Below are 25561 nucleotides of genomic sequence, written 5' to 3' on the forward strand. Positions count from 1 at the left end.
ATGGTGACTCCACCACCTCCCTGGGCAGCCCATTCCAATGGGAAATCACTCTCTCTGTGAAGAACTTCCTCCTAATATCCAGGCTATACCTCCCCTGGCACAACTTGAGACTCTGTCTCTTTGTTCAATTGCTGGTTGCCTGGGTAGTTGTAGACATCAATGAGGTCCCCCCTGAGCCTCCTCTTCTCTAGGCTAAACAACCCCAGCTCCCTCAGCCTCTCCTCACAGGGGTTGTGTTCCAGGCCTGTATAGTGTGAACTCTGTCCCTTTGTAGTGCAGCTACATCATCATGTATTTTAGGAGGAATATGGAGTAGGTTCACTACATTTTGACAAAAGCAGACATTGCGTGGTGGGAGTCTTGTGTAACTCCTACTTAACTCCTGGTGGTCAAGAGAATGGAGGATTTTTCTCATAAGACTTTACAGAAAGATGGACAGAACACGGTGTCACAATTTTAAAGTTAAGGAGAGTAGATTTAGATACAAAGAAGGTATCTTTTGCAATGGGGATGGTGAAACACTGGAATGGGTTGCTCATAGAGATGGAAACATTCACCATTGGCTTGAATGGGACTCTGAGCAACCTGATCTAGTTGAAGATGTCTCTGCTTACTGCAGAGGAGTTGGGATATGTGACCTTGAAATGTCCCTTTCAAACTAAAGCCTTCTATGGGGAGCATACTGTGTTCATTCTCTTCTACCCTGTCTTAAGGTCATTGTTTAGAAGCACCTAAAGGGCTTCACACTCTTACCCTGTTGAAGGGCGTTTGTCATGCTACAGTCAGAACAAACTTCATATAGGTGGGGTCTCTTTGTCCCTGAGTTGGGATCTGCATAAAACCTCTTTGCTTATAAATCACTTAGGCAAATTGAATATTCAGCTTTAAAAGAGAGGAGAACAACCTGTAAGATGAAAGGAGAGTGAGATGGCAGGACAGAGGAGGGTCAAAGGAAAATAGAAAGAAAAGAGGAAAGGACAAGGAAGAGAGAACTAACTTGAACACTGTGGAGGTTTTCAGCCTTCCAAATCTCTTCCTTTTAAAAAATATCTCTCAAGTTGTTGTTGTAAACTGTTGTTGACTCTGAAGTGAAGTTGCATACATACCCTAACATATTTCTTTCAGCATAATACTGTGAGAAATGTGTAGTAATTACATTTTTTATTGTGCTGTAGGTTTTGTGCCATTTTTGACACAACCTTGAATATATTCTCATCCAAACATATTGATAATTAACTGTGTTTTCCTTTAAAAGAACACCTTGAATTGATAAAATACTAAAGGGTTGCATTATTTTTGTCATGCAGAACAGTCATCCATCCAACTGCAGAAAATGTACTACAGATTTTTTTCTCATAAAGATAAAATTAACTTGACACAGAAATGTAATTTCCTTTTTTTTTTGTTTTTTTTTGTAAGAGATGAGACAGGAAGACCAGGATACCATGAATCACTGTATGATGCTCTTCAGTCTTTAAGAGATAAGGAATTCTCAGCGTTCTATGACAGCCTTAAAGGTGCCAGGTATGCAAATATTCTGCTCTTAGAGAGAGATGATGTTCATGTGTTTGTAGTCGCAAGTTACGTACAGAAGACCATTACAAGGTTTTATGGGTTTAGATCATGCATAGAATACTGGACTGCAAATTCCTTTCTAAGTTTTCAAACTTGATTCTGTCCTCTGTGCAAATACAGTTTGTGTGCTAAATGAAGATGTATTTCCCATAGCTTGCATCCCTTACTCTGCAGTCTTAAGTGGATTTGAATGCTGACTGCTCTTCTTTAGCTGAGCTCTCACATAGCCGTTGGAGTTTATATGTGCTCACTGTGTTTTCATTCACTGACAGATTTCAATGGTAATACAGAATAATTCTGAACCAAGCAATTTTGCTGCTTACTTTCTATTCACCATGATGGATATTTTAAATTACTTTTGGATGTTAAAATAATATTTTATATTTCTCTATTAAATCCATAGAGTGAATGAAGTAGAAGAGTTGTGCAAAGGCAGTCTTGAGTCTGTTTACTCATTATATCCAACACTTTGCAGACTACAGCTAATCGGAGAGTTGGAAAACATAGGTTTACTGTTCTCCAGGTATTTTTTAAGCTTATTTCATAGTCCTTTCTTGGTTTTCAGGATTTTTGTTAATATACTTATGATGGTTTGGGTGTTGCCCGCCCCCCACACTTTGGAAGTTACCCGGACTAGTCTCAGCTGGCTCTGGGAATATAAATGAAGCTATTTATTTACAGCTAGCACAATATTACAAGCAGATATTTACAGTATCTACAGTTATATACAGAAATATACAACTTAAAAGGTAATACAGAAACACAACTCCCCTCCCAGAAACCTGAGTCCCCAGGAGGGACTCTCAACCACCCCTGCACCTTCCCCCTGCCCCTCTCAATCTTACCCCAGTCCTAAGGAAGAATAGAGGTTCAGCCAAGAGGTTAAGAAGCAAAGGTGAGTGGAAGGTGAGGTTAGGAGATGCAGGTCAGTCAGAAGCTCAAGGCAGAGTGCCACAAAAATGGTGAGAGTGTTATCTAATGTTTTCATTTCTTCTTCAGCAAGACTCTTGAGGGGAGTAGACATCACCATTGTTTTCCTTTCACAGCCAAATATTCTAGCTTGCTTCAAACTAGCACAAAACTGAAATCACCACAATAGTTTTTATTTGTGGAGATACCAAACTTCATCCTAAAAAAAGTATGGATTTTAACTTGACTATATGAAGACCAATGTATGTTGTCTTTATTTCCATCCTGAATGTATTTGTGGTTGAATTTTAATTATTTGATATTATGCCAATGTTGTATTTTAAGGAATTGTTTCCTTACCTTTTTAAGCTCCCTGGTATACTCCAAGGTAGCAGTCATATCTCCTAGCCTTTGGTTTACTTTACTAAAGTAACTGAGCCATCCTCTTCAAGATTGCTTTTTAAAATTGTTTTATGTTTCTTCAATAGCACCCATAGAGCCATTCAAAGTTGTTTCTGTTTGTGTCACTTTTTTTCATGGACCTCTTTAATTCTAACATTGTTTTTTAATCATAAGAAGGTATTTACCTCTGTAGTGCTATTGAAATTGGTTTTGGCTTTTTTTGCTATACCCATTTGCTATACCCATACCAATTAGGCAGTTTAATTGTCATCCTACAGTCATTTTAGCACATCCAGGTCCTTGTGAGCCATTGCTATTTGCAGCTGATTAATTACCTAAGAATATAGTGCCTATAATGACAACCTACACAGCTACAACATCACATTTTGGAATTTATTCTTATATTAATCCATATACAACCTATATAATAAAAGAGTAATCTTGGTCTCTAATTTTTTAAGTAGCCCAACGTTTCAGTGTGATTTGTTTTCCCATTGCACTTTTATACACAGATTTTGATGCTTAATAAAGATTTTTTACAGTGGAGTCATTTACTAATGTTGATCTCTTGATCTTCAAGTCTGTTAAAACTGGAAGCCTGCCAGTTTATTCTGCATATTAATCATTGTGGGGTTTTATGAACTCCTCCTTGGTATTAAACTGCAGAGATTGTGAACTGCCTTGGTAGTTTATTTTCTTTACTCATCTTGTGTTTCAGTTGTATTTCTCAAGAATTAATAACAGGCCCTGTTTGGTTTGGTTTTTCATAGCAATTCCAGATCCATTACTACACAGCAACTGAATGACATTTATTTGAAGTGGCAGAGTCAGTCCCAGCTTCTCAAGGACAGTGACTTCCGTTTCCAGGAGCCTATCATGGCTCTTCGCACTGTAGTTCTGGAGATCTTACTTGAAAAGGAGAATGAAAACACCAAAAGAGAATGTATTAAAGACATCCTGACCAAACATCTAGTGGAGCTCTCTAGATTAGCAAGAACTGCTAAAAATACACAGGTAACAAATTCCAAGGAAGATAGTGATGGATTAACTCTATTCTCAGTTTATTCTGTGTATCAATCAAGACTGAAACTATGTAGAACTTCTTCCAAAATTGTGTTTATGGGCATGCTTACTGAATTTTGTTCAGAACTGTAAGCCAGTCTGTGAGGAAGATAACATAAGAATGAATTTTTTTGTGACAAACACTCTTGTAGCCCTACTACTTGATTTTGGTGCAGTTTTGTACATTCACCTGTCACTTGGATCATACTGTTTTAGTGTTCCAGAGTAAAGCTACAGAAGGAAAGCCATCGCAACTGTATTTTTATTGTTGTCTTCAAGGTTTTAGATTTTAAAAGCACCATTGCAGTGTGGTAAATTCCTTACTGTGAATGATTTAAGGAGGTTTGCAGCATTGATGGTTTCTGCTGCTGCTAATGCATTTCAGGTCCAGAGTCAGCCTCGGCTTGTGCTATCTAGTTCATCTGGAGGAGTAACTGAACAGGAATTTATAGAGCAACAATATCCTCCAAAAACCTCTGCAAAAAATAATTCCAGTTAAATATATAACCAGGAGAAATTGTTTAACACTTCATTTATATGAAACTATATTAAACCTTGATTTCAGGAAGGCTCTAAGTCTTTTAGTGAATAATGATGCAATCAATAAAACAACTGTCTTTTATTTCATGAACATGCAAAGTTTACTCAGTGCCTCCAGAATTGTTTGGGGAAAATTAGTTCTTTAGAATTTTTTAAGCCCATGCCTGCTCAGCCACCACAGTGGTGTCCTGTATGAGCCTCAGCAGGTTTGTTTTTTCCACTTTGAGTTTTAGTTGCAGAAGATTAAAACAAATGTGCCATATTTTAAGATGTTTAGAAATTTCTGAAAGATGGAGTCAATGTGTTTCTGAAAACATTGTAGTTCCAGCCTCTTCAGTGTTGTAGGCCATCTGCAAGCTTTGGGGTTTGTTTCTGGACCTTAAAAGTCTTTTAAGCTATGGGATGATAACCCAAATGTATATTGTAATTTACAGTCATTCTTATATTGTAATTGTTTACCTTGATTATTTAAACATTTGATTGATTTGGTTGCAAAAATACACTTTCATCTCAGTCTTTGATGCAGTTAAAAAGATAGTTTGCTCTTCATACTGCCACAGTGATATCAGTTTACTAATTAATAAAGATTTCACTTCACTAGTGATACAAGTGAAGAGGTAGGCATACAAAAGAGTTTGTGTGTATGGTGGTGCCATTGTTATTATTTTTCTACAGTCTCTTAGGACTCAGTCACTCAGCTAAAAAATATTAAGTCCAGTATTTCAATACCTACTGATTGTAGAATTTCTGTAACTTTATACCTCCAAGTAATTTAAAATGCTAAACATGGACACATTGTTTGGGAGTTTGTGAAGTTTTAATTCCATAGTCTCTTTTTGTTGCATATCAGGATTTTCTGGAAGTGTAGAGAAAAATAACGTAATCTCTGCAAATAAAGACCAACATTAGGTAGGCAGAATGTGCTGCACAAGTAGAGCAAATGAGGATGGAGTTTAAAATCAAACCTTGGTGTAATATACAGGTATTTCACTTAATGAATTGTCTATAATGTTTTGGCTTTTTTCAATTTCAGCTTCCAGAAAGAGCTATGTTTCAGATCAAGCAATACAATCCAGAAGGATATGGAGTTTCTGAATGGCAGCTGGAAGAAGCTCAGGTTTTCTGGGCTAAGAAAGAAGAGAGTCTTGCACTGAACATTCTTAAAAAGATGATTAAAAAATTAGATACAGATTGGTTTAAGGTATGTGTGACATATGTATAAACTTAAGGGACCTGAATTATGTGGAATCCTGTTTCCATTTTCTGAAGTTTTTCCCTTGGAAGACTTTTTTAAAGCTGTCTGCAGTATTATACTAAATCTGCTTTGTACTTTCATAGTGTCTGATAGCAAAAAAATCTCTATCAGCAAATCTTGTCACAGGGGGTTTTCAAAGTGAGCGTCTCAGTCAGTGTTACCATCTTGATCGGGTGGTCTTTGATATGTACCCTGTAGTAAAAGATTTTGGAACCTTGTTCCACTTAAAAGTGCGTTTCCAATCTGGAAGGAAGTCCTTTGTCTGTTCCATCATCTGCTCAGAGCACTTTAACTAGGCTTCTCTGTAACAATCTCTGAGAAATGTCATGATTCTGTGATCTCACATAGTTTTCACACAGTTCCTGAGTATTTCCTACAGAGTGTACTATGGTACTTTGGCTAAACAGGGATATTAGAAAGCACAATTCCAGAAATGTCCTGTGAATTTATGTGATTTTTAGTATATTTTGTCATTGTTTCATTCTGTTTTTCATTGTTCAGACTGTCAGGTATTTAAAAATACATGCTCTCCTTTAGTCTAACATAGAGTGAGTGTGATTCTGGGTTATTGGCTGCTGTAGATGTGGGTGGTAAATGACTGTAGATATATAACATGTAATAGCATATGTAAATGACTGTAGATATGTTACATGTATAATAATATTCAGGCTTTAACAGTTTTACAAATAGCCTGCCTTTTATGTAAAAAGTCTTTTTGTTTGATGCCTCCCTGATTTGTTTTTTTTTTCCCCAAACTTGCTTTCTCAAAGGTTGAGAATGATCCTCATTTGAAATTGGTGTACACAGAATGCCTGAGGCTCTGCGGAACCTGGTTAGCAGAAACATGCTTGGAAAACCCTACAGTCATCATGCAGAAATACTTAGAAAAGGTGTGTTCAGTCCTCAAAATGTGCACTCTTTGAGATTGAGTAACCTGATCTAGTGTGAGGTGTCCTGAAGGAATTGGGGGAAAAAAAGAGGGTGTATCACCTCTGGAAGGAGGGGAAGGCTTCTCCTGACGTGTTTAAGGAGATAGCTAGATTATGCAGGAGAAAAATTAGAGAGGCTAAGGCCCAGCTAGAACTTAGGCTGCCACTTCAATGAAGGATAACAAAAAGCACTTTTATAAATTTATCAACGCTAAAAGAAAGGGCAAGAAGAGCCTCCACTGCTTACTGGACCAGGAGGGGAATACTATAACTGATGATGTAGAAAAGGCTGAGGTCCTGAATGCCTTCTTCGCCTCAGTTTTCAACAGTAAGGAGGGAGGAGTTCAGGGCAAGTGGCCTCTTGAACTGGGGGATGGGGTCAGGGAGCAGTGTGTTCCCCTGGAAATTCATGAAGAATTAGTTCAGGACCTGCTGAGCCATCTGGACACCCACAAGTCCATGGGACCAGATGGGATCCATCCCAGGGTGCTGAGAGAGCTGGCAGCTGAGCTGGCCAAGCTGCTCTCCATCATTTTCCAGCAGTCCTGGCTCACCGGAGAGGTCCCAGGAGACTGGAAAATGGCCAACGTGGTCCCCATCCACAAGAAGGGTCGGATGGAGGAACCTGGGAACTACAGACCTGTCAGCCTGACCTCAGTGCCAGGGAAACTGATGGAACAGGTTATCTTGGGGGTGATAAGAGCACACCTAAGGGATGGCAAAGGGCTCAGGTCCAGCCAGCATGGGTTTAGGAAGGGCAGATCCTGCCTCTCCAACCTGATCTCCTTCTATGATCAGGTGACCCGCTTGGTGGATGTGGGGAGGCCTGTGGATGTGGTCTGTCTGGACTTCAGCAAGGCCTTTGACACTGTCCCCCACAGCAAACTGCTGGCTAAGCTGTCAGCCCATGGCTTGGATGGCAACACTCTGTGCTGGGTTAGGAACTGGCTGGAGGGCCGGACCCAGAGAGTGGTGGTGAATGGTGCCACATCCAGCTGGCGGCCAGTCACTAGTGGTGTCCCTCAGGGATCAGTGCTGGGCCCCATCCTCTTTAACATCTTCATAGATGATCTGGATGAGGGCATCGAGTCAGTCATCAGCAAGTTTGCAGATGACACCAAGCTGGGGGCAGATGTGGCTGGGTTGGAGGGCAGAAGGGCTCTGCAGCGGGACCTTGACCGCCTGGACAGATGGGCAGAGTCCAATGGGATGGGGTTCAATAGCTCCAAGTGCAGGGTGCTGCACTTTGGCTACAACAACCCCATGGAGAGATACAGGCTGGGGTCAGAGTGGCTGGAGAGCAGCCAAACAGAGAGGGATCTGGGGGTGCTGATTGATACCCGCCTGAACATGAGCCAGCAGTGTGCCCAGGTGGCCAAAAGAGCCAGTGGCATCCTGGCCTGCATCAGGAATGGTGTGGTCAGCAGGAGCAGGGAGGTCATTCTGCCCCTGTACTCTGCACTGGTTAGGCCACACCTTGAGTGCTGTGTTCAGTTCTGGGCCCCCCAGTTTAAAAGGGACGTTGAGATGCTTGAGCGTGTCCAGAGAAGGGCGACGAGGCTGGTGAGAGGCCTTGAGCACAGCCCTACGAGGAGAGGATGAGGGAGCTGGGATTGTTTAGCCTGGAGAAGAGGAGGCTCAGGGGTGACCTTATTGCTGTCTACAACTACCTGAGGGGTGGTTGTGGCCAGGAGGAGGTTGCTCTCTTCTCTCAGGTGGCCAGCGCCAGAACAAGAGGACACAGCCTCAAGCTACATCAGGGGAGATTTAGGCTCGAGGTGAGGAGAAAGTTCTTCACTGAGAGAGTCATTGGACACTGGAATGGGCTGCCCGGGGAGGTGGTGGAGTCGCCGTCCCTGGGGCACTTCAAGGCAAGGTTGGACGTGGCACTTGGTGCCATGGTCTAGCCTTGAGCTCTGTGGTAAAGGGTTGGACTTGATGATCTGTGAGGTCTCTTCCAACCCTGATGATACTGTGATACTGATACTGTGTCCCTGCCCATGGCAGGGGGTTGGAACCAGATGGTCTTTGAGATCCCTTCCAGCCCTGACAATTCTATGATTCCATAAAGTTGTGATAAAACCTTGGTGTTAAAATGGCAGGTAAATTTTCAGTGCAGCCTTTACTTTTCTGAAAATACAGTTTCTTCTAAAAAATACTGCAGTTTCACATACTATTGTATAACACTGTCATCTTAAAAAGATAGTCACAATATGACTTTATAGAATTCACAGTGAAACTTCTGTGTAATACTGGCTTAGAAGTGTAGTTACGACTACTAGTCCAGTTTCCTTTCCCTTTCCAGCCCACCCTTTTCTTCTCAGAACAGATAGTTCACTTAACCATGTTTACAGTATGGATGTTGTATTTGTAATATTCCTCTTTCCAGATGCTGGAAAGTCTTGTTCTAGTGTTTCAAAGTACTTTTATGGGGGCTTTTTTAACTGTTAATGTTATTAGTATTTATTCACTCTGTATTTTTTTACTTCATGCTAACTTGTGAAACTCTACATAGCTGCTTCTCTCTGTCTCTTCATGCTTGCTTCACTCCGCTGATTTGAATCACATACAATTTTCTTTCCTTTTGATACTTTTTGGATTGTCTTCTATTTTTGTCATCATCTTACAATATAAGGGTGTAAAACTACTGCAAAACTTCCAGTCTAGTTGCTCTTAAATAATGATAGCTGTAGGAGACTTCTGTGCAGTTGTTAAAACTGTTTCATATAGGTTAATCTTCTTGACCGTTAGCACTGAAACACTCTTCAAAGATTAAATTCACTTAACTGAAAAAAAACAGTCAGTCTGGTAGGTTTTATTTTGTGTGCATATATATTTCATCACAGGCAACTTTAACCTGTTTGAGCAGATGATCCTGCTTGAGTATGGGAGCTGACAAGATAATCTTCAGAGGTTCCTTCCAACCTCATTCAGTTTCTCAGTGATAATGGAGTTTGAGTATTATGCAACACGATTAATCATCTATCTTATCATTATTGTAACTTCTTTTTTAGGCTGTGGAAATTGCTGCAAGCCACAGTGGAGACAGCAGTGATGAGCTGAAGAAAGGAAAGATGAAGGCTTTCTTGTCTCTGGCTCGTTTCTCAGACAGTCAGTACCAGCGAATTGAGAATTACATGAAATCCTCAGAGTTTGAAAACAAGCAGGCGTTACTGAAGAAGGCCAAGGAGGAGGTTGGCCTCCTCAGGGAGTGTAGAGTTCAGACAAATAGGTCAGCATTTGAATGGAGAGGTGGTTTACTAATTATCTGGGCTGGTGGTGCAGGTGGCTCACATCTCTGCAGCTGGAGTTCTCCTCCTTTGCCAAACAGTGGCCAAGTCTGTAGGACTTGTGAGTAATTCCTGAACTGCTTCTGATCATGGTCTAGAATAGTGCTAGACACCATGAGCCAAAACTAAACCAAGGAGTGTGAGAACAGTTAAACAGTATGGATGATTATGGGCCAGAATTCACATTTATTGTCTGGATCTGTTCAGTTCAGAGTGAAAATAAAAGAGGTTGAGATTTCTCTCCATTATGCATTCAGTGAAGGAGTATAATTCATCTTAATACAGAATTCTTAAAGGATTTAGTAAGAGCAATTGCGAGTAAGAATCAAAAATTGAGCTTCAGCTACTGGAAACTGAAAGCTTTACACAAGTGTTCCATACTGGATATTCACATTTACACCAACTCTGAGATGAAACAATTAAAAAGAAAAAAGACACCAATTAAAGATTTGCTTAGAAAGGTGGCTCTGCATGGACATACACCAAACGTGCAGCTCCCACAGTTTGGTTTCTCAGTTCTGTGTTTTATTGCACTTGTACACGCAAATCAGGTTTAAAAATTGTTAAATTAGTAAGTAAGAGAATTAGGGACAGCCTTGCTGTAAGTCCATTAAGAGATAATTTGTTGTTTAAAAATGTCTGTTCGCATAGATACACAGTGAAGGTTCAGCGAGAGCTTGAACTGGACGAGTGTGCTATACATGCCCTGACTGAGGACCGTAAACGTTTCTTGTGTAAGGCAGTGGAGAACTACATCAGCTGTTTACTAAGTGGAGAAGAACATGATATGTGGATCTTCCGACTCTGTTCCCTTTGGCTTGAAAATTCTGGAGTTGATAGAGTCAATGAAATGATGAAGGTATATGTCCTCTGTTGCTTTTCCTTGTAAATTGACATTAAATAATCTATCTTTGCTCTCCTCCTCCCCGTGTGTTTTAAGAAGATGAATTACAGTCTTGTGCAGTATTCTTTCTTATGTATCTCCTTAAGTTTTCCCTCAAAACTTTGGATTTTTCAGTAGTCATAGCTCATCAGTAATTTTCTATCAGTGAGTGCTGTTAAATCTCGATGTATTTTCGTTTAATTCAGCATTTTAATTTGACAAGTTTGTATGGTGAAGAGTCACCGTCATCACCTTGTTCTTTACACACCTTGGGCAAAACCCATATTCAACATCCTTTAGTACATTATTGTAGTGTCTATTATATACATATGAGGATAGGCTTTTAGATTGTTTGTATAAAAGAGTAGCCAGGGACAACCAGGAAAGTTCTTATTCTCAGGCTGATTCAGAAATCTGCAGTAAATCTGTTAATTTGTTACCTAAATCATCTGTTTATTACAGAGATCCATATAGTGCAATTAAGTCAGTTTTTGTTACAATTAACTTTGATAAGCAGAAAGTTTTTTCTCTCTGAAAGTGTTCCTTATATTTTTAACACACAGTTGTTTATTGTTTTAAACTAGATTCCCTTTTTTTTTTAATTAGTATTGTTTCTTGCCATAAGGGATCTAGAAATTACTTCTGAATCAATATACCTAAGTTCTACTCTAGCAGAATTGAAATATATGGACCAAGGTGATGTGTGATACTAGACTGTCATTTGATCACACAGCAATGATTACTCTCAAATGTTTTGTTCTATTAAAAAAGCCAAGCCCCAAATTGTCAGCCCTTACCTGGGATTTTATGGGTTTTAGGATCTTTTTTGGTGTTCATTACAGCTTTCTAACTGAATTTTCTCTACTACAGAAAAATGCAGAGAACATCCCTTCATACAAGTTTTTGCCTCTGATGTACCAGCTGGCTGCTCGGATGGGAACCAAGATGATGGGTGGTTTAGGATTTCATGGAGTTCTGAACAATGTAAGTTACGCTTTTTGTATCTGAAGATATCTTGATTGGCTTAGCAGTGCCTACTTCAATATGTATCCTCTGTGCAATTGTAGCTAAATGAGTTATATGGGTGACAAAGGTGTAGTAAAAATGCATCATGCATGGTGTGGTGAGGAGGGGAGAGGGTTGAGGACTTTATTCCTTGCTATTTAGTTGGCTTTCTGGTTGTGTAAGAATAGTTTTATGCAAGTACAGAAACATAATTAGAATGTATTTTTGTTATGGAAGCACCATCTAAGTAGTACTTTTTGTTTCTTACTAGGAACATCAGAAGTTAAAAAGAATTAATTAAGTGTATTTTTTCATCTTCACAGTTTTCATTTGTGTTTTCTTGGCAGCTAATGGCTAGAATTTCACTGGATCATCCACATCATACCTTGTTTGTAATACTAGCTTTGGCAAACGCAAACAAAGATGAACTCCTCGCAAAACCAGATGCAATAAGAAGAAATAAACTAATTAAAAATGCACCAAAGGAAATCTCCCAGCTTGATGTGGTAACTACCAAAAAAAATCTGTTCTAGTAATCACATTCAGTCCTTTCATTTTGTTAAAAGGGGGTATTTTAGTGCGGAGCTTATCGGCTGACTTCTGCTCAGAAAGAGCAGGAGGAGAAAGGTATGACAGTAGGTAACACTGAACTATGACTTGATGAGACTGTTGTTGCTTAATTTTTGTTCGAACCTGTCTTTGTTTTCATACCCAGATTAGTGTTCCTTCTTTTCCCTATTTCTATAGGCCTGGGATGACTTTTTGCTGTTACGCTCATACCCTCCACTTACAATTTTTCAGCATTTTTATGTGGAGGCTTTTTCATCTTTCTCTCAAATTTTAGATTTTTTTGTGGTCTCACTCTTAGGAGCTAAACTTAGCTAAGTTACAGAGTTAGGCACAGAGAGATGCATGGTCAGATTTTTGCCTTATGCATGCAGGCTTTTTTTTTCAGTTGGAGGGAAATAACAGAAGCAGGAAGATGGTGAAAGAACATACAAAACTGCCTGTCCCTTTCTCTGAAGAATTTTTGCAGGCTTTTTGCACTTTGCCTGGATAGATGCCCCCTCTTCATCCCCAGTAATAGTTCATTTTACTCTACCTCAGATGAGACAACACAGAAGTTTCCTTTAAATTATTTCTGTTCATATCACAAAGAGGTCTCTATTATTGTAATATTTGCTATTTTCATAGGAAGTGTCTCCATTGTCCTTATTTGACTACATGTTATTGTGCACCTTTAGTCTTACATGGAGTAGTTTTCAAGTTCTGATATTTATGTTCCATTTTTTAGGATAGAATGGAGGCTGCTCGCAATATAATCAATACAGTAAGGAAAAGGAGAGCTCGAATGGTTAGAGATGTTGAAGCACTGTGTGATGCTTACATCACATTAGCAAATGTAGATGCTACTCCATGGAAATCTCAAAGAAGTAAGTCTTGGAAGAATATTTTTGTCTGTATAATAATGGAGATATAGTTTATTTTCTTGGAGATACTCTGCTAGCACTATGTCTTATTTTTGGTAAATGTAGAACAGATTCTGGATTAAAAGCCATAGTCGCTACTTGCACGGTAAGGTTCAGACTTTGTGAGTGTGGAACTCCAGAAAACTCCAGTTGTGCTGTAGTCATCTTCATCAGTTTGACAGATGCAGCGAGGGTTTGGGTCCCAAAAGCAAAGTAAGCTGGTTATTGTGAACATCAACACATAGCACTGGATTTAAAATTATTAACTCCTTTTAATTACAGAAGGAATAAGTATACCAGCTGACCAGCCAATTATTAAACTGAAGAACTTGGAAGATGTTGTTGTCCCTACCATGGAAATCAAGGTGACTGAAGCTAACAAATATAGACTATAATATCAACTCATAGAAACAACTTCAATGTTTTGATAATGGCAGTCAGGACCATCAAATTTCCATGTTCTGTAGAGATCAGTCCATCAAGGGTACTCCTCTGTCAGGCTTAGGCTTTAGATGATCTTGACATCAAGTCTTCTGTTGACTGAACAGTGACTTGCTGTGGCTTACTGCATGGGCTTTGCCGCTGTTGACACGGACTAGTTGTTTGTTACCAAAACTACCTTAGTAACAGAGAGGATTTGGGAATCTCAGCCTCCTGCATTGTAGGTGCTAGCTCATGGTTTCAGGGAGGAACTTAAAGAACAGCAAAGTGTGAGAATTAGTGGATATGTGTCCACTGCTGTTCCTAAATGGCCAGCATATACATTTTTAGCATGCAGTAGTGGTGAATGATCCATTCACATTAGAAGAAGTGGTTGAATGTCTGGTACCTAGGAAAACTTAGCAGTTTCAGGGGTGTAAAGTTGCTTCTTTTGGCCAGCTACTTAAAATTTAATTGCTATGACGCTAACCTTCCCTTTATCGAAGTCCATCAGGCTGTGTCTAGAAAACTAAATAAAAAAGCTTCAGGACTGGTCTGTACTCTTTGACATCAAAGGCTAAGAAGTACTTGTTTGAGGAGCTCCTGTTGGCCCTTGTTGCTCCATTGTACAACTCAATTGTCCTTTTCTTTGCCTTTCTTCTTCTCCAGTACACATTATCTGAACTATTTGAAGGTCTGTGATGTGAACAGCTAAAGGGATATTTCCTTGCAGCTGAGTAGGGTTTCTTTGTGGCATAAGGATACAGATCTTGTAGACTGAACAGTTTTAGGAATGCTCCTTAACAGTACATGACCATTTTCTTGGGAGAATCCTAGTTGGGACAGGCTGAAATTGAGTCAGAGCTTATTTATTGGAAGTTTGTAGCACCAAGTCCCCTCTACCAATGAGGTGAACAGAGAGGAATGAAGAACGCTTCTTTGCTCAGCATATTTTTGTAGCCTTTTTGGCTGTTATCCTTGTAGATGATGGAGTATCTAGCATGTACTCTGCCTAATGAGATTTGTAAACTGGGTGAAATGGAGGTGATATTTATATTAATTTAAAACTCAATTTATATTTGCAGGTGGATCCCACAGGGCAATATGAAAATTTGGTGACAATAAGGTCTTTTAAGCCAGAATTTCGCTTAGCAGGAGGCCTGAATCTGCCTAAAATAATAGATTGTGTAGGATCAGATGGCAAAGAGAGGAGGCAGCTGGTTAAGGTAGGTTCTGTCAGTTGCAATGACAGCTCAAGACACTTGGCATGTTGAATTTTTTTTTTTTAAGTACTCTTGTCAGTTTTCTCATATATCACTTCTGTGAGACTTCACACATCACTGTCAGGTTTTGCAGCTCAAAATTGCTTTAATAAAGGAAATTACAAAGTAATAATAGTAATAATCCAACAATAAGTAATCATATTAAATATTTTTCAAATTATTTTTCAACAGTGCTTGTAATCTACAGAAACATACCCAACAGCTACCAGACCTGTGATTTGTTTGGTCATGTGTTAGCTACTGAATTGGAGTATCCAGCAAATAAAAGGCAGCAGCATTTTGTGTGGAATACCTTTTTTTTCTTTTTTCTCCATATAAAAAGAATTTCAGTTCAAAGAAAATTAAAAACGTGCACATAGAAGCACACAAATCTGGAAAAAAACCTTTAAACTCAGATGATTTAATTCTGTCTTTGAATGTAAACTCTCAGCAGCTCCTGGGAGAATTCTGGTTTAACATATGGGGTAGTTTTGAAAGTTTTAAAGAGAAGCATGGAACATTTACAGAACAAGGGGACACAGTCGCAAGTTGGGTTGGGGGAGGTATAGGCTGGATGTTAGGAAGAAATTCTTCACAGAGACTGATTTGCCATTGGAATGGGCTGCCCAGGGAGGTGGTGGAATTGCTGTCCCAGGAGGTGTTCAGGAAAAGGCTGGAGGAGGCACTTGGTGCCATGGTCTAGTTAATTGGACAGGGCTCGATGATAGGTTGGACTAGATGATCTTGTAGATCCCTTCCAACCTGGTTGATTCTTTGATTTGATGTGCATCCACTAACCTACACTAGTTAAGTAGCTAAGCACTGTAAGAAAACTAAATGCAGAGAAAAAAAGTACAATTACTACTTAATTTTATTACAGGTGATTATTGTGGAAAAATAACTTGTGTTTCATGGAGGTTTTTGTAATCATTTTTTTCAAGCTGCTAAATAAGAAGTTGGATGCCAAAAAGTCTTCTTTAACTGCTTTTTGTATCCATGCTGAAGGGGCGTGATGACCTGAGGCAGGATGCTGTTATGCAGCAAGTTTTCCAGATGTGTAATACCTTGCTCCAGCAAAACACTGAAACACGAAAGAGAAAATTAACAATCCGAACATACAAGGTAACGCTGAGCCACTGCTGCAACAGAGCAGTTAATGCTGCCAATAGAGGTTATTACCCTGCTCCTCTTTTTAACCTAGAGATGACTAAAAAGTGCATTCACTTGCATGTTATTAAAATACTCGTTGCTCCTTATGGTGTGGAATAAACATTATCACTTCATTATTACAATTACAACAATTGAATTTTCTCCAAACCCTTTTAAAAATCAGGTACCAAACATCTATTTAAATGCTCTTCAAAGCTTTATTTCTATGAACTTCAAATTGATGCAAAATTAAGTTGTGTACTGTCCTTAAATTATAAATTGTTAGTCACTGAACTTAAGCATATGAGTTTATATATTGATTTTAGACTTGCAGTACTCCTGACGGTTGAAACCAGGAGTCCCATCTAGGGTCTGTTCACGCAGAATTTGAACTGCAGAACTCATTTTGTTGTCACTGGGACTAAATTCTTACTGTGAATGCATAAAATGTATTTGAACAGGAGCTTCCCCTCCTTCCTTTTTATATGCTTGGTATTATAATAACAGCTGTGAAGGTGACCTCTGAATAAGTACTCTAAGTAAAAGTTCCTGTCTTTGACAAATGAGAAATGTGCACTCCAGAGTTTTGGAAGGAGTTTATCTGAATTGCTGGCATAGTGTTAAGAATTCACAGGTGGAGTTACGTTACATTTCTTGAATAATTTTCAATGACGGCTCATGTTTTTATGTGTGTAGAAATGATTGCGAGCAGGGAAAAAGAGAGTGGGGGTGGCATTATGAAATAAAGACTTCCATAAGAAAAGAACATTGGAGGCAACACACAGTAGCTATTTGTCTAAGGACAGAAAATCATTCATTCTGTCCTCTACAGTGACTGAGGTAATTATTACAGTTATGAAGTGAGTAGCTGCTCCCTAGGATGGGAAGACTAAAACAAGCTAAACACGTGCATGCAGCTTCTTTGTGATCATTCCAGCTTTTTGCTTTGTATGTGCAGTTTGCCCAGTGCTTGTATTATCCCACTCAAGCATACCAAGCTGTTACAAATCATAGGTCATCCACAGCACTGCTGTAGAATATTTTAAGCTCTACTGAAGTATGTATTGGAAAGCTCTCTGGGCTAGTTAAATAAAGGGCAAGTATTTGGTAGGAAAAACATGATTGTATATTGTATGTGTATTTAAAAGGTATCTTGCAGTCAGGTGCCTGGTTTGTCCTTTTGTGTTTTTAAACCCAAATATGCACCTATGCTCTGCAGCATGCATTTTCGTAGCTGTGTTTGTATAACCCTCCCCTATGCAGCAGTGATTTTGTTGTTCACAGGTGGTTCCCCTTTCTCAGAGAAGTGGTGTTCTTGAGTGGTGCTCAGGAACAACTCCTATTGGGGAGTTTCTTGTGAATGTTGAAGAGGGAGCTCACAAGAGATACCGGCCAAAAGATTACTCCAGTTATCAATGTCAGAAAATAATGATGGTAAGTTAACCTGACAAGAAAAATAGCTGCCTCATATTCTTTACTAGGAGGGAGAAATATGCATAGAATTATATACCCTACTTTTAGTATATAATAATTAGTATGACCCAGTGGCATGGAATTCATAGATATGCAGACTTTTCATTTAGTCCAGTTCGGTTCCATAAAACACCACACCATATAGTCTGAAAATTGCAAAGATGTTTACCTGTTCGTTTGTGTAGCCACAATTGGGCAATACATTATTTCCTTTTATAGCTGTGTAGTGTTAACAGCATAAAAGTGTATTTAATTTGCCTTTGTGCAGCTTTTGCATGTGAAAAAGTGAAAATTACTTTCTTACAGCCACATCAAGCCATCAGATAAGCGAAGGTAGTACCAGGACAATGCAAAGGGAATTGTCTTTGACAAGATGCATTTACCTGTATGTGCATATAAAATAGAACACACCTGCTGAACCAAAGAAATGGTGTGTTTCTCCCATTTAGCCCATGAATTGTGTATGAAAATTGTTTAGTAAAGCAGATGGGTGCTTTAATGATTGCTGTAAAAAAGACATCGCAGCTCAGAGAGAGAAAGGAGTGTGAACAGCATTTTTGCAAAGGAAGAGATAATTTCCTTCCCAAGCAGTCAGTTGTGGATAAAACATTTCTTATGTGTTTAAAGGATGCACAAAAGAAACATTCTGATGTGAAATACAACATCTTCATGGAAGTCTGCAAGAATTTTCAGCCTGTGTTCCGCTATTTCTGCATGGAAAAGTTCCTGGATCCAGCTTTGTGGTTTGAAAAACGACTGGCATACACTCGTAGTGTGGCTACATCTTCTATAGGTATCGTATTGGATTAGTAACATTGGGAGGTTCAGGTGATGCAAAGGAAGAGTTTTGTACCATTTCAGAGGTAACAGCTATTCAGCTTTGGCAGTGTCAGTAAAGAGGGAGTAGGGAGCAAGAATATGCCAGCAAGAACACCAGCTTTGTTTTGGTAAAGATTTTTGATTCATTTCTCCCCAGCTCCTTAACCTTTTCTGCCCTAGAGCAATAAAATTTCATTCTTTGTTTTAGGTAGTGGGTCATATTTTTAGGTTCTGGTAGGGTTTTTTTAAGGCTTCTACATGTCTAATTCAGTTGTTTTGCTGTAACATTTAATAATTCCACCTGTAGCTTCAAATGTTTTACCTGAGCTAAAAAGCTTAATCTTTTAATTTCTTTTTACTGCCATCATTAGCCGTGACTGAAATGTGTTCTTAAGCACTGGCATTTTTCTTTGGGTTTATTTTTTTCTCTCTTAATACAGAAATATATCTACACAGATTGTGGATTCTCTTCAGATGACTTAGTTCTGTATTTAAGCTCTGGAAGCCATTTAATAATAGACTGCATACACTGGAGCAGATCCTATCTTAGATGTTAGCATGTTGGTTTTTGCTGAAAAAAATAAAGTAAATCTAGACCTTGTCAGAATTCAGATTAAAGATTTCTGTAGGAATTACTGCTATCCATCAGCTAATATAAAATCAGTAACAGGTGTAAATTGCAACAATGGAGATTTAGTTTGGAGGTTTTCTACATGTGAGGACAGTAAAGCACTCAAACAGGCTTAGGTGAAAGATCTCACAGTTTGTGTCAGTGGAGATTTTAATAACTGAATTAAATCAAAATCACTCAGGAACCGTTTAGGTATAGTTGAGCTGCCTCAGCTGAATTATGGACTCAGTTATGTCCAGTTTTGTTTTCTGTGTTACCTGATACTGTGAGTTGAAAGATTTTCTTTAAAATACCAACAATAACAAACCCTAATTTTATTATGCCCTTGCCTTCTTTTTTCTTTTCTGAAAGCTGTAAAATCGTTTGCTTAACCTGTCTAGAGGGAAAAACAGGCAAGAAGTCTCTGCAGTAGATGAAACAATACATATTTCTGTGAGAATAGCCTGTTTGCAGTTGCACTCAGTTAACCTTTCTTTTTGGATTTGTGGGATGACACTTCCTCTTTACCAGATTAATGCACAATGGAAGAAATATACTCGCTTCGATTTGTTTGCACATATTGTGCTGATTCTAATAATCTCCTTTTATTAAATTTCCCTGTCTTTAATGGCATATAAATATGGTTTCAGCACTTGCTTTTTTTTTTTGTTTGTTTAGTTGGCTACATTCTTGGACTTGGAGACAGACACGTTCAGAATATCTTGATAGATGAACAAACAGCAGAACTCGTGCATATAGATCTGGGTAAGTGGAACAGGAAAGAGAACCTTATTTTTTCTTTACTTTAACATTGCTTAAAACATTTACTATCCTCTCATCCAGGGGTTGCTTTTGAGCAAGGTAAAATACTTCCTACACCAGAGACTGTTCCATTTAGATTAACCCGGGACATTGTGGATGGAATGGGGATTAGTGGCGTGGAAGGAGTCTTCCGAAGGTAAGTGCTCCTGTATTGCGTAGGGCTAAGGAGGCAGCTGGGTGCTTCCAGCGTTATGATTGTTGTATGTTTGATTAGTTCTGATGCTTGAGAGGAGACCCTGCTGGATTTCTGCTGATAATATCCCAACATAAATGCAGTCCTCTAACTTACACACTGTTGTTTCCATAACCAATTACAAGTTTATTATTGTTGCACAGCTTTTCAGATTCTTCACCAACTAACCAGTTCCTGTCACCCTCTTCTGACATTCCAGTATGGCTCAGTGCATCCAGAGTCTTCACAGATAGATTTAATCTCTTCATGCTTCAGAACTGTCTTTTTTTTTCTACAGCTGTACTATATATTTGGACCTTTTGAGCTTCTTTAAAATATCTTGTCCTGTCTTTTTATTCAGTTTTGTGTAAGCCATTTGCAGTCTGTTTCTTCTTTTGGGTCACATATTTGATATCACTTCACAAATAAAAGATATAAATCCCAAGAGATATTGGAATTGCAAAACAGAAAAATCACAAAAGGGCTGAGTTTTTATCCTATCTCCTTTGAATGACCCAAGAGAGCCCTAAAAAGCAGCATGTTTCTGTCATTCAAGACTTTCATGATATTGATGTATTTGCAAACCCCAGATTTCATGTCTTTAAGAAAGTGCATAATGTTCTGTTTGTAAGGTAGCAGTTAGCATTAATAAGTATCTCCTATGTGCTTTTGTCCTATGAACAAGTCCCTGCCGCTTTATTCTAGCATGATGCTGGCAAATTCAGAGTTTTGTGTTACTTCTGAAACGTCTATGCTATGATAGAGAAAGCCTTTAATTGTTTGGGTCCAGCTGAAGGAAATACAGCACTAGTGCAGATACTGTTTCTGACTCACCCAAACTGACTTAAAATTACCAGTAAGGATGTAAGTGCATAAACAAGTCATCTTAGGGTTGAGTGTGAACAGTCAGTTAACTTTGTTCTGAGTATTCTTATCCTGAAGTAGACAGGAGGCCTAATTCTTCTTTCACTGGAGTAGCTGTCCAATAAGGGAAGTTTTGAGGTCTCTTCCAACCCTGATGATACTGTGATACTGTTTTGTATTCCTTCTACAAGCTTAGTTTGCTTGAAAGCGAATGTAGGTAACAACTTCTTATCTAGACTCATTGGAGAGATATCAGAAATAGCTTAGTGTCTCTGTCTGCTGGATCTGCTAATTTCATGTGAGGGAATGCTACTAGGATTGCAGAGCACTTTTGGCACACACCTTTTCATCCAGCCAAACAGTTCTACCACCATGGTGCTGAGTATTAACTCAGTGATTAATTCTATGTATTGAGACATTTTAGACAGTGAAACAGGTAATCTCTTTCTCATAGAGACCATAGAGTGAACTACCCAGTCTCTTTCTGCTCTTACACTTTCCACATTTCTGTTTTGTTAATTTTTTTTGTTTTTTAATGAAAGTATTAGAGAGATTACTTACATGTTAGAAATTGACCTTTGAGAAGAGTCCAGTTACTTAAATGAGCATGCCATTCCATCTTAACAAAAAGAACCTGAAAGTACAGTAAAATATTTTCTAGATGCTGTGAGAAAACAATGGCTGTTATGAGAAATTCTCAAGAAGCTTTGCTGACTATCGTAGAGGTAAGGGCTGTTTTCCCATTCTTTCTGATAGTAACCTGTCACAATATCTTCAGTTTCTTGTCTCTGTCTTTGTATGCATTACTATACCAAATACTCAGGTAGGAGGTTTTGGTGAATTTGAATGTAATTCTGCTGGACAGATATTTTGATTGATGTAATCTTCAAAACCAGCTTGTGTTTTGTATGGGAACTATTAGTTTCAGGCATAAGTGGTTTTCCCCCTTCAGTATTTAAATGCTTCTAGCCTTAGTGCAGCATTCCTAGCATGCATAGTGCTGACTGAATTAAATCCTCTTTGCATAAGTCACAAAGAAGAGCATTAAAGTAATTTTTAAAAGCAGCTTATAAATTAAAAACTAATGTGATATTTAGTGCCCAGAACTGTATTAAAAAATTACCTCTTTGCTGAGCTAGGACTGAGTGTCAATGCGAGTCATGTATGCACAACACAAAGATTTGCAGAAGACCAGATGCAGTTTTATTTTTGGATTGTCTGCTGAACAATTTAGCCCAGTTCTATTGGAGTTTAAAAACAACAAACCTCCTAATATTATGGTTAGCCATGAGCATTACCAGTTGAGTGTTACTCTCTTTGCTAGTGAACTGAGCTAGCTGTAATTAAAAATTTAAATTAAATACTTCATTTACTGTGTAGGTGCTGCTGTATGATCCTCTTTTTGACTGGACCATGAATCCCTTGAAAGCTTTGTATTTGCAACAGAGACCAGAGGATGAGGCTGACATGACCTCTACACTCAGCACTGATCCACAGGAATGTAAAAGAAAAGCCAGGTGCAAGATCTTGTTTTTCTTACAGTGCCTACTGCACTGTTGTCTTGCTTTGCAGTTTTCTTGCTGAAAGTTGCTCATGTTTTCAGAAGCCATATCTAGTGCACTTGTTTTTCTTTTTGTATTCTGCCAGCAGTGATGACCAGAGCTTTAACAAAGTGGCCGAGCGTGTTCTGATGAGACTTCAGGAGAAGCTGAAAGGTGTTGAGGAGGGAACAGTGCTCAGTGTGGGAGGGCAAGTGAACCTCCTCATACAACAGGCCATGGACCCTAAAAATCTGAGCCAGCTCTTTCCTGGATGGAAACCTTGGGTGTGACATGGGAAGATCCAGCACATTTTTACAAGAAACCTGTTTTTTATGCAGCAAGTGTCTTAACATTTCAGATTGGTATTTCACAAGGCTCATACCTATTAGTATTTAGTGGGAGGTTGGGTTTTATTCAGTAGCCTGTTACTGAGAAAACATTTCTTGTCCACTTAATTTCACCATAGACTATGAAGCATCGTCCAGGGCTTTGTCACACTGCATGCTTTAGAATTTTAAAGCCTAGGATTCATCACTTTTGTTTATTTGTTAAATAGCTGGAGTCTTGTATATAAAAATACTATATGCAGAATGATCCAAAACCTGAAGTCTTGAATTAACACTCAAGTGCATTTCAAAAAGGGGATTATACTTGAATGATATTGCTGCAGTGCATACAAAGTAAAAACAGAGAGCTGAATCCTTAATGAAGGATGGGGTTCTTGGGGTTGGGGTTTTTTACCTTAAGTAAATGGATACTTCTTTATATAGATACAGACTTTTGAATCTAGTGTAATACAGCTGCCTTTTTTTTTTCTGTTGTAAATAAAATTATGTTGGTATTTTATAATATTAATGGTATAACACAATAAAAAGTGTTAAATGAAATCCAAGATTAATTATAGAGTTCATTCGGATTTAGAGCTAATGCTTCAAGCAGGCCCTGTGGTTAGGCTTCATCTTCAGTGATACTGACTACAACAAATACCCCCTTACACCTCCCTTTCCTGAGCAATGCTGCCATGTTCAGTCAACTGCCAGAAATAAAGGAAGCGGCCTTGGACAGAGAGATAGAATAGTAATTTACAGGTGGACTCCAAAAGGTGTTCAATTAAATGTTTTCTAAACAGATTAAAGATCAAAGTTACAACTTCACAATGGAGTAGAGCAAAATATAAACAAATATTTGCAAAATTACCATTTAGGATTTGTGTGCATTGGAAATGTGTCTTCCTCTGAGAAAAGGTGAACTCATTGGTGTTCCATCTGGTCTTGATATGAAGTCAGCATCTCTTACATGAAAGGGAGGAAGAGTTTCTGAAGTTAGAGTGTGAAATCTGGACAATTTTAATGGATCATTCTGTGACTTAGGAAACTGGGAGTCTGAACAAAAGAGTAGAAATGCAAATAAATATATAATTCAGATATTTAAAATAACCCTCTGTTTACCTATACCTGCTATCAATTCTTATAATACTAAGTTAAAACTAAACAGAGAAAAAAATCAAAACTAGAGAACTAGAGATTGTTCTATTTGTGTTACAGAAAGAGAGATAGAAGAGAATTATCTTTCTCTAAGAAAGATAATGCTGCACATCTACCATGCCAGTTTCTGCAATTATGAGATGTAATCTGATAGCAGCACTCTGGGTGTTCTTGCTTGGTAATTTCTACTTAATAGTGCTCTTTTGTTACCAAAACCAAAAGATTATTTCTGAGAAAATCAGTGTGTTGGCCCCTTTTTTTCCAGAGAGGAATGGAATATCTATTAGGTAGGTGTAATTGAGAACAGAATCTGGCTTTTCCTCTTATTTTGTTTGTGTTGTTTTGCCTCACTATCTTAATCAGTTGTCAGTGTATGTTAACACACACATTGCATAATGCGTACTCAGATCATAACAGAGTAAAAACCCTGTGGCTATGTCAAAACACAGAAACTGAGGCCTAACTGATGTCCTATCAACACACAGCAGTCCTAGTGGTGTAATTAAAACCAGTTTTAAATCAATTTATTTAGGTCTGTGAAAACCACTGTAGGTCTAAACCTCCATGTGACACACATCTGTTTATAATTATCTCTTATCTGTTTATCTTAATTCTGCCACTTACAAGGTCTCATACAGCAATGATGATACATGAGGTATTGTGTTAAGGCAGACGTTTTGCATGAAAAGGCAAATACAGACCTTTGAGGCTGTGGTTCTCAGGATACATGGTGATGACTTACAGCACAAGTGTTCTGTCCCCGTTCAGCTCCAGATTGCCAGTTTTGCTTTATGTGAAACAGGGAAGTACACTTGTGGGCGTCCTGTTTGCACTATTCCACTCTCCTTTTTAAATGCTTTCCTTCTCACTCCTACACTAATTTTTTTAAGTCTTGGTTGCAATAACTTTGAAGTATTATTTTCTCTCTTTATTTTAATTCAAATTCCAAACACCCTTAACTGAACACAGCTTTCAGCTTGTCACTCTGGTACTTCACTCAGCATTTCCCGTTTTCATTATGGCATCTGCATGACAGATGTAGCTGAAGGCTCTTTTGATAGTTTGCTGCTGTGAAAGAGCTACTCATTGCTTGATTACAAGCATGCTTGAAGTGAAATAATGCTTTAAGAAATTGCATTATCTGTACAATCATTTAAATAAACAAATCTGATGGCATAAAAAGAAAAAAAAATCATCTCTATCCTATTGCATTGTCCAGTTACTCTGTGTTAGAAATATGTCTCAGTAAGCAAGTGATCCAATATGCTGAGGAATTCAGGAGGTTTCTTAGCTGAGGAGGAGGCTGTTAACAACATGTTCTGTATACAAAGTAAATTACTTTAAATGCTGGCTGCCACAATGCATTTAACTTACCCTGTTTATGAATAAATCATTATTTTGATACTGATCTTCCAAGTCTCTTTATGAACTAATTAGAATTTACTGAAAAAATGTTTTTATGATCTACTAAGAAGAAAATTAGGGCATCTTTTTGTAGATCACTCAAGGGTTTTTGTGGTCTGAGAGTGATTTATCCTTCTAGAATAATGTGAACCAGCTGCTTTGTCTGAGAATCATGAGATCACTCCCACATATTGATGTCTGGCCTTTGTGACAGCTTTTAGG

The 25561-nt window shown here is 38.5% G+C and overlaps 1 protein-coding gene across 3 annotated transcripts in view; it reads left to right on the plus strand.

Moving 5' to 3' along the window:
* The window catches only part of ATM (ATM serine/threonine kinase), a 68669-nt gene extending 43332 nt beyond the window's left edge, over positions 1–25337 (plus strand). For 2 of the 3 annotated variants that reach the window (XM_064171073.1, XM_064171083.1), the window contains 20 exons: positions 1420–1524; positions 1979–2098; positions 3657–3900; positions 5522–5689; positions 6514–6633; positions 9687–9904; positions 10614–10821; positions 11716–11829; positions 12198–12356; positions 13145–13283; positions 13602–13684; positions 14825–14965; positions 16007–16123; positions 17435–17584; positions 18251–18416; positions 19731–19817; positions 19896–20010; positions 21572–21635; positions 22291–22427; positions 22558–25337. In XM_064171073.1, the coding sequence (XP_064027143.1) occupies positions 1420–1524; positions 1979–2098; positions 3657–3900; positions 5522–5689; positions 6514–6633; positions 9687–9904; positions 10614–10821; positions 11716–11829; positions 12198–12356; positions 13145–13283; positions 13602–13684; positions 14825–14965; positions 16007–16123; positions 17435–17584; positions 18251–18416; positions 19731–19817; positions 19896–20010; positions 21572–21635; positions 22291–22427; positions 22558–22741 (2839 nt within the window). In that variant the 3' untranslated portion in view covers positions 22742–25337. The remainder of the gene's footprint in view (positions 1–1419; positions 1525–1978; positions 2099–3656; positions 3901–5521; positions 5690–6513; positions 6634–9686; positions 9905–10613; positions 10822–11715; positions 11830–12197; positions 12357–13144; positions 13284–13601; positions 13685–14824; positions 14966–16006; positions 16124–17434; positions 17585–18250; positions 18417–19730; positions 19818–19895; positions 20011–21571; positions 21636–22290; positions 22428–22557) is intronic. The other variant, XM_064171092.1, reaches the window with a different exon arrangement.
* Positions 25338–25561: the final 224 nt, after the last annotated feature.

This window comes from Pogoniulus pusillus, chromosome 3 (assembly GCF_015220805.1).
Source record: "Pogoniulus pusillus isolate bPogPus1 chromosome 3, bPogPus1.pri, whole genome shotgun sequence".
NCBI lineage: Eukaryota > Metazoa > Chordata > Aves > Piciformes > Lybiidae > Pogoniulus > Pogoniulus pusillus.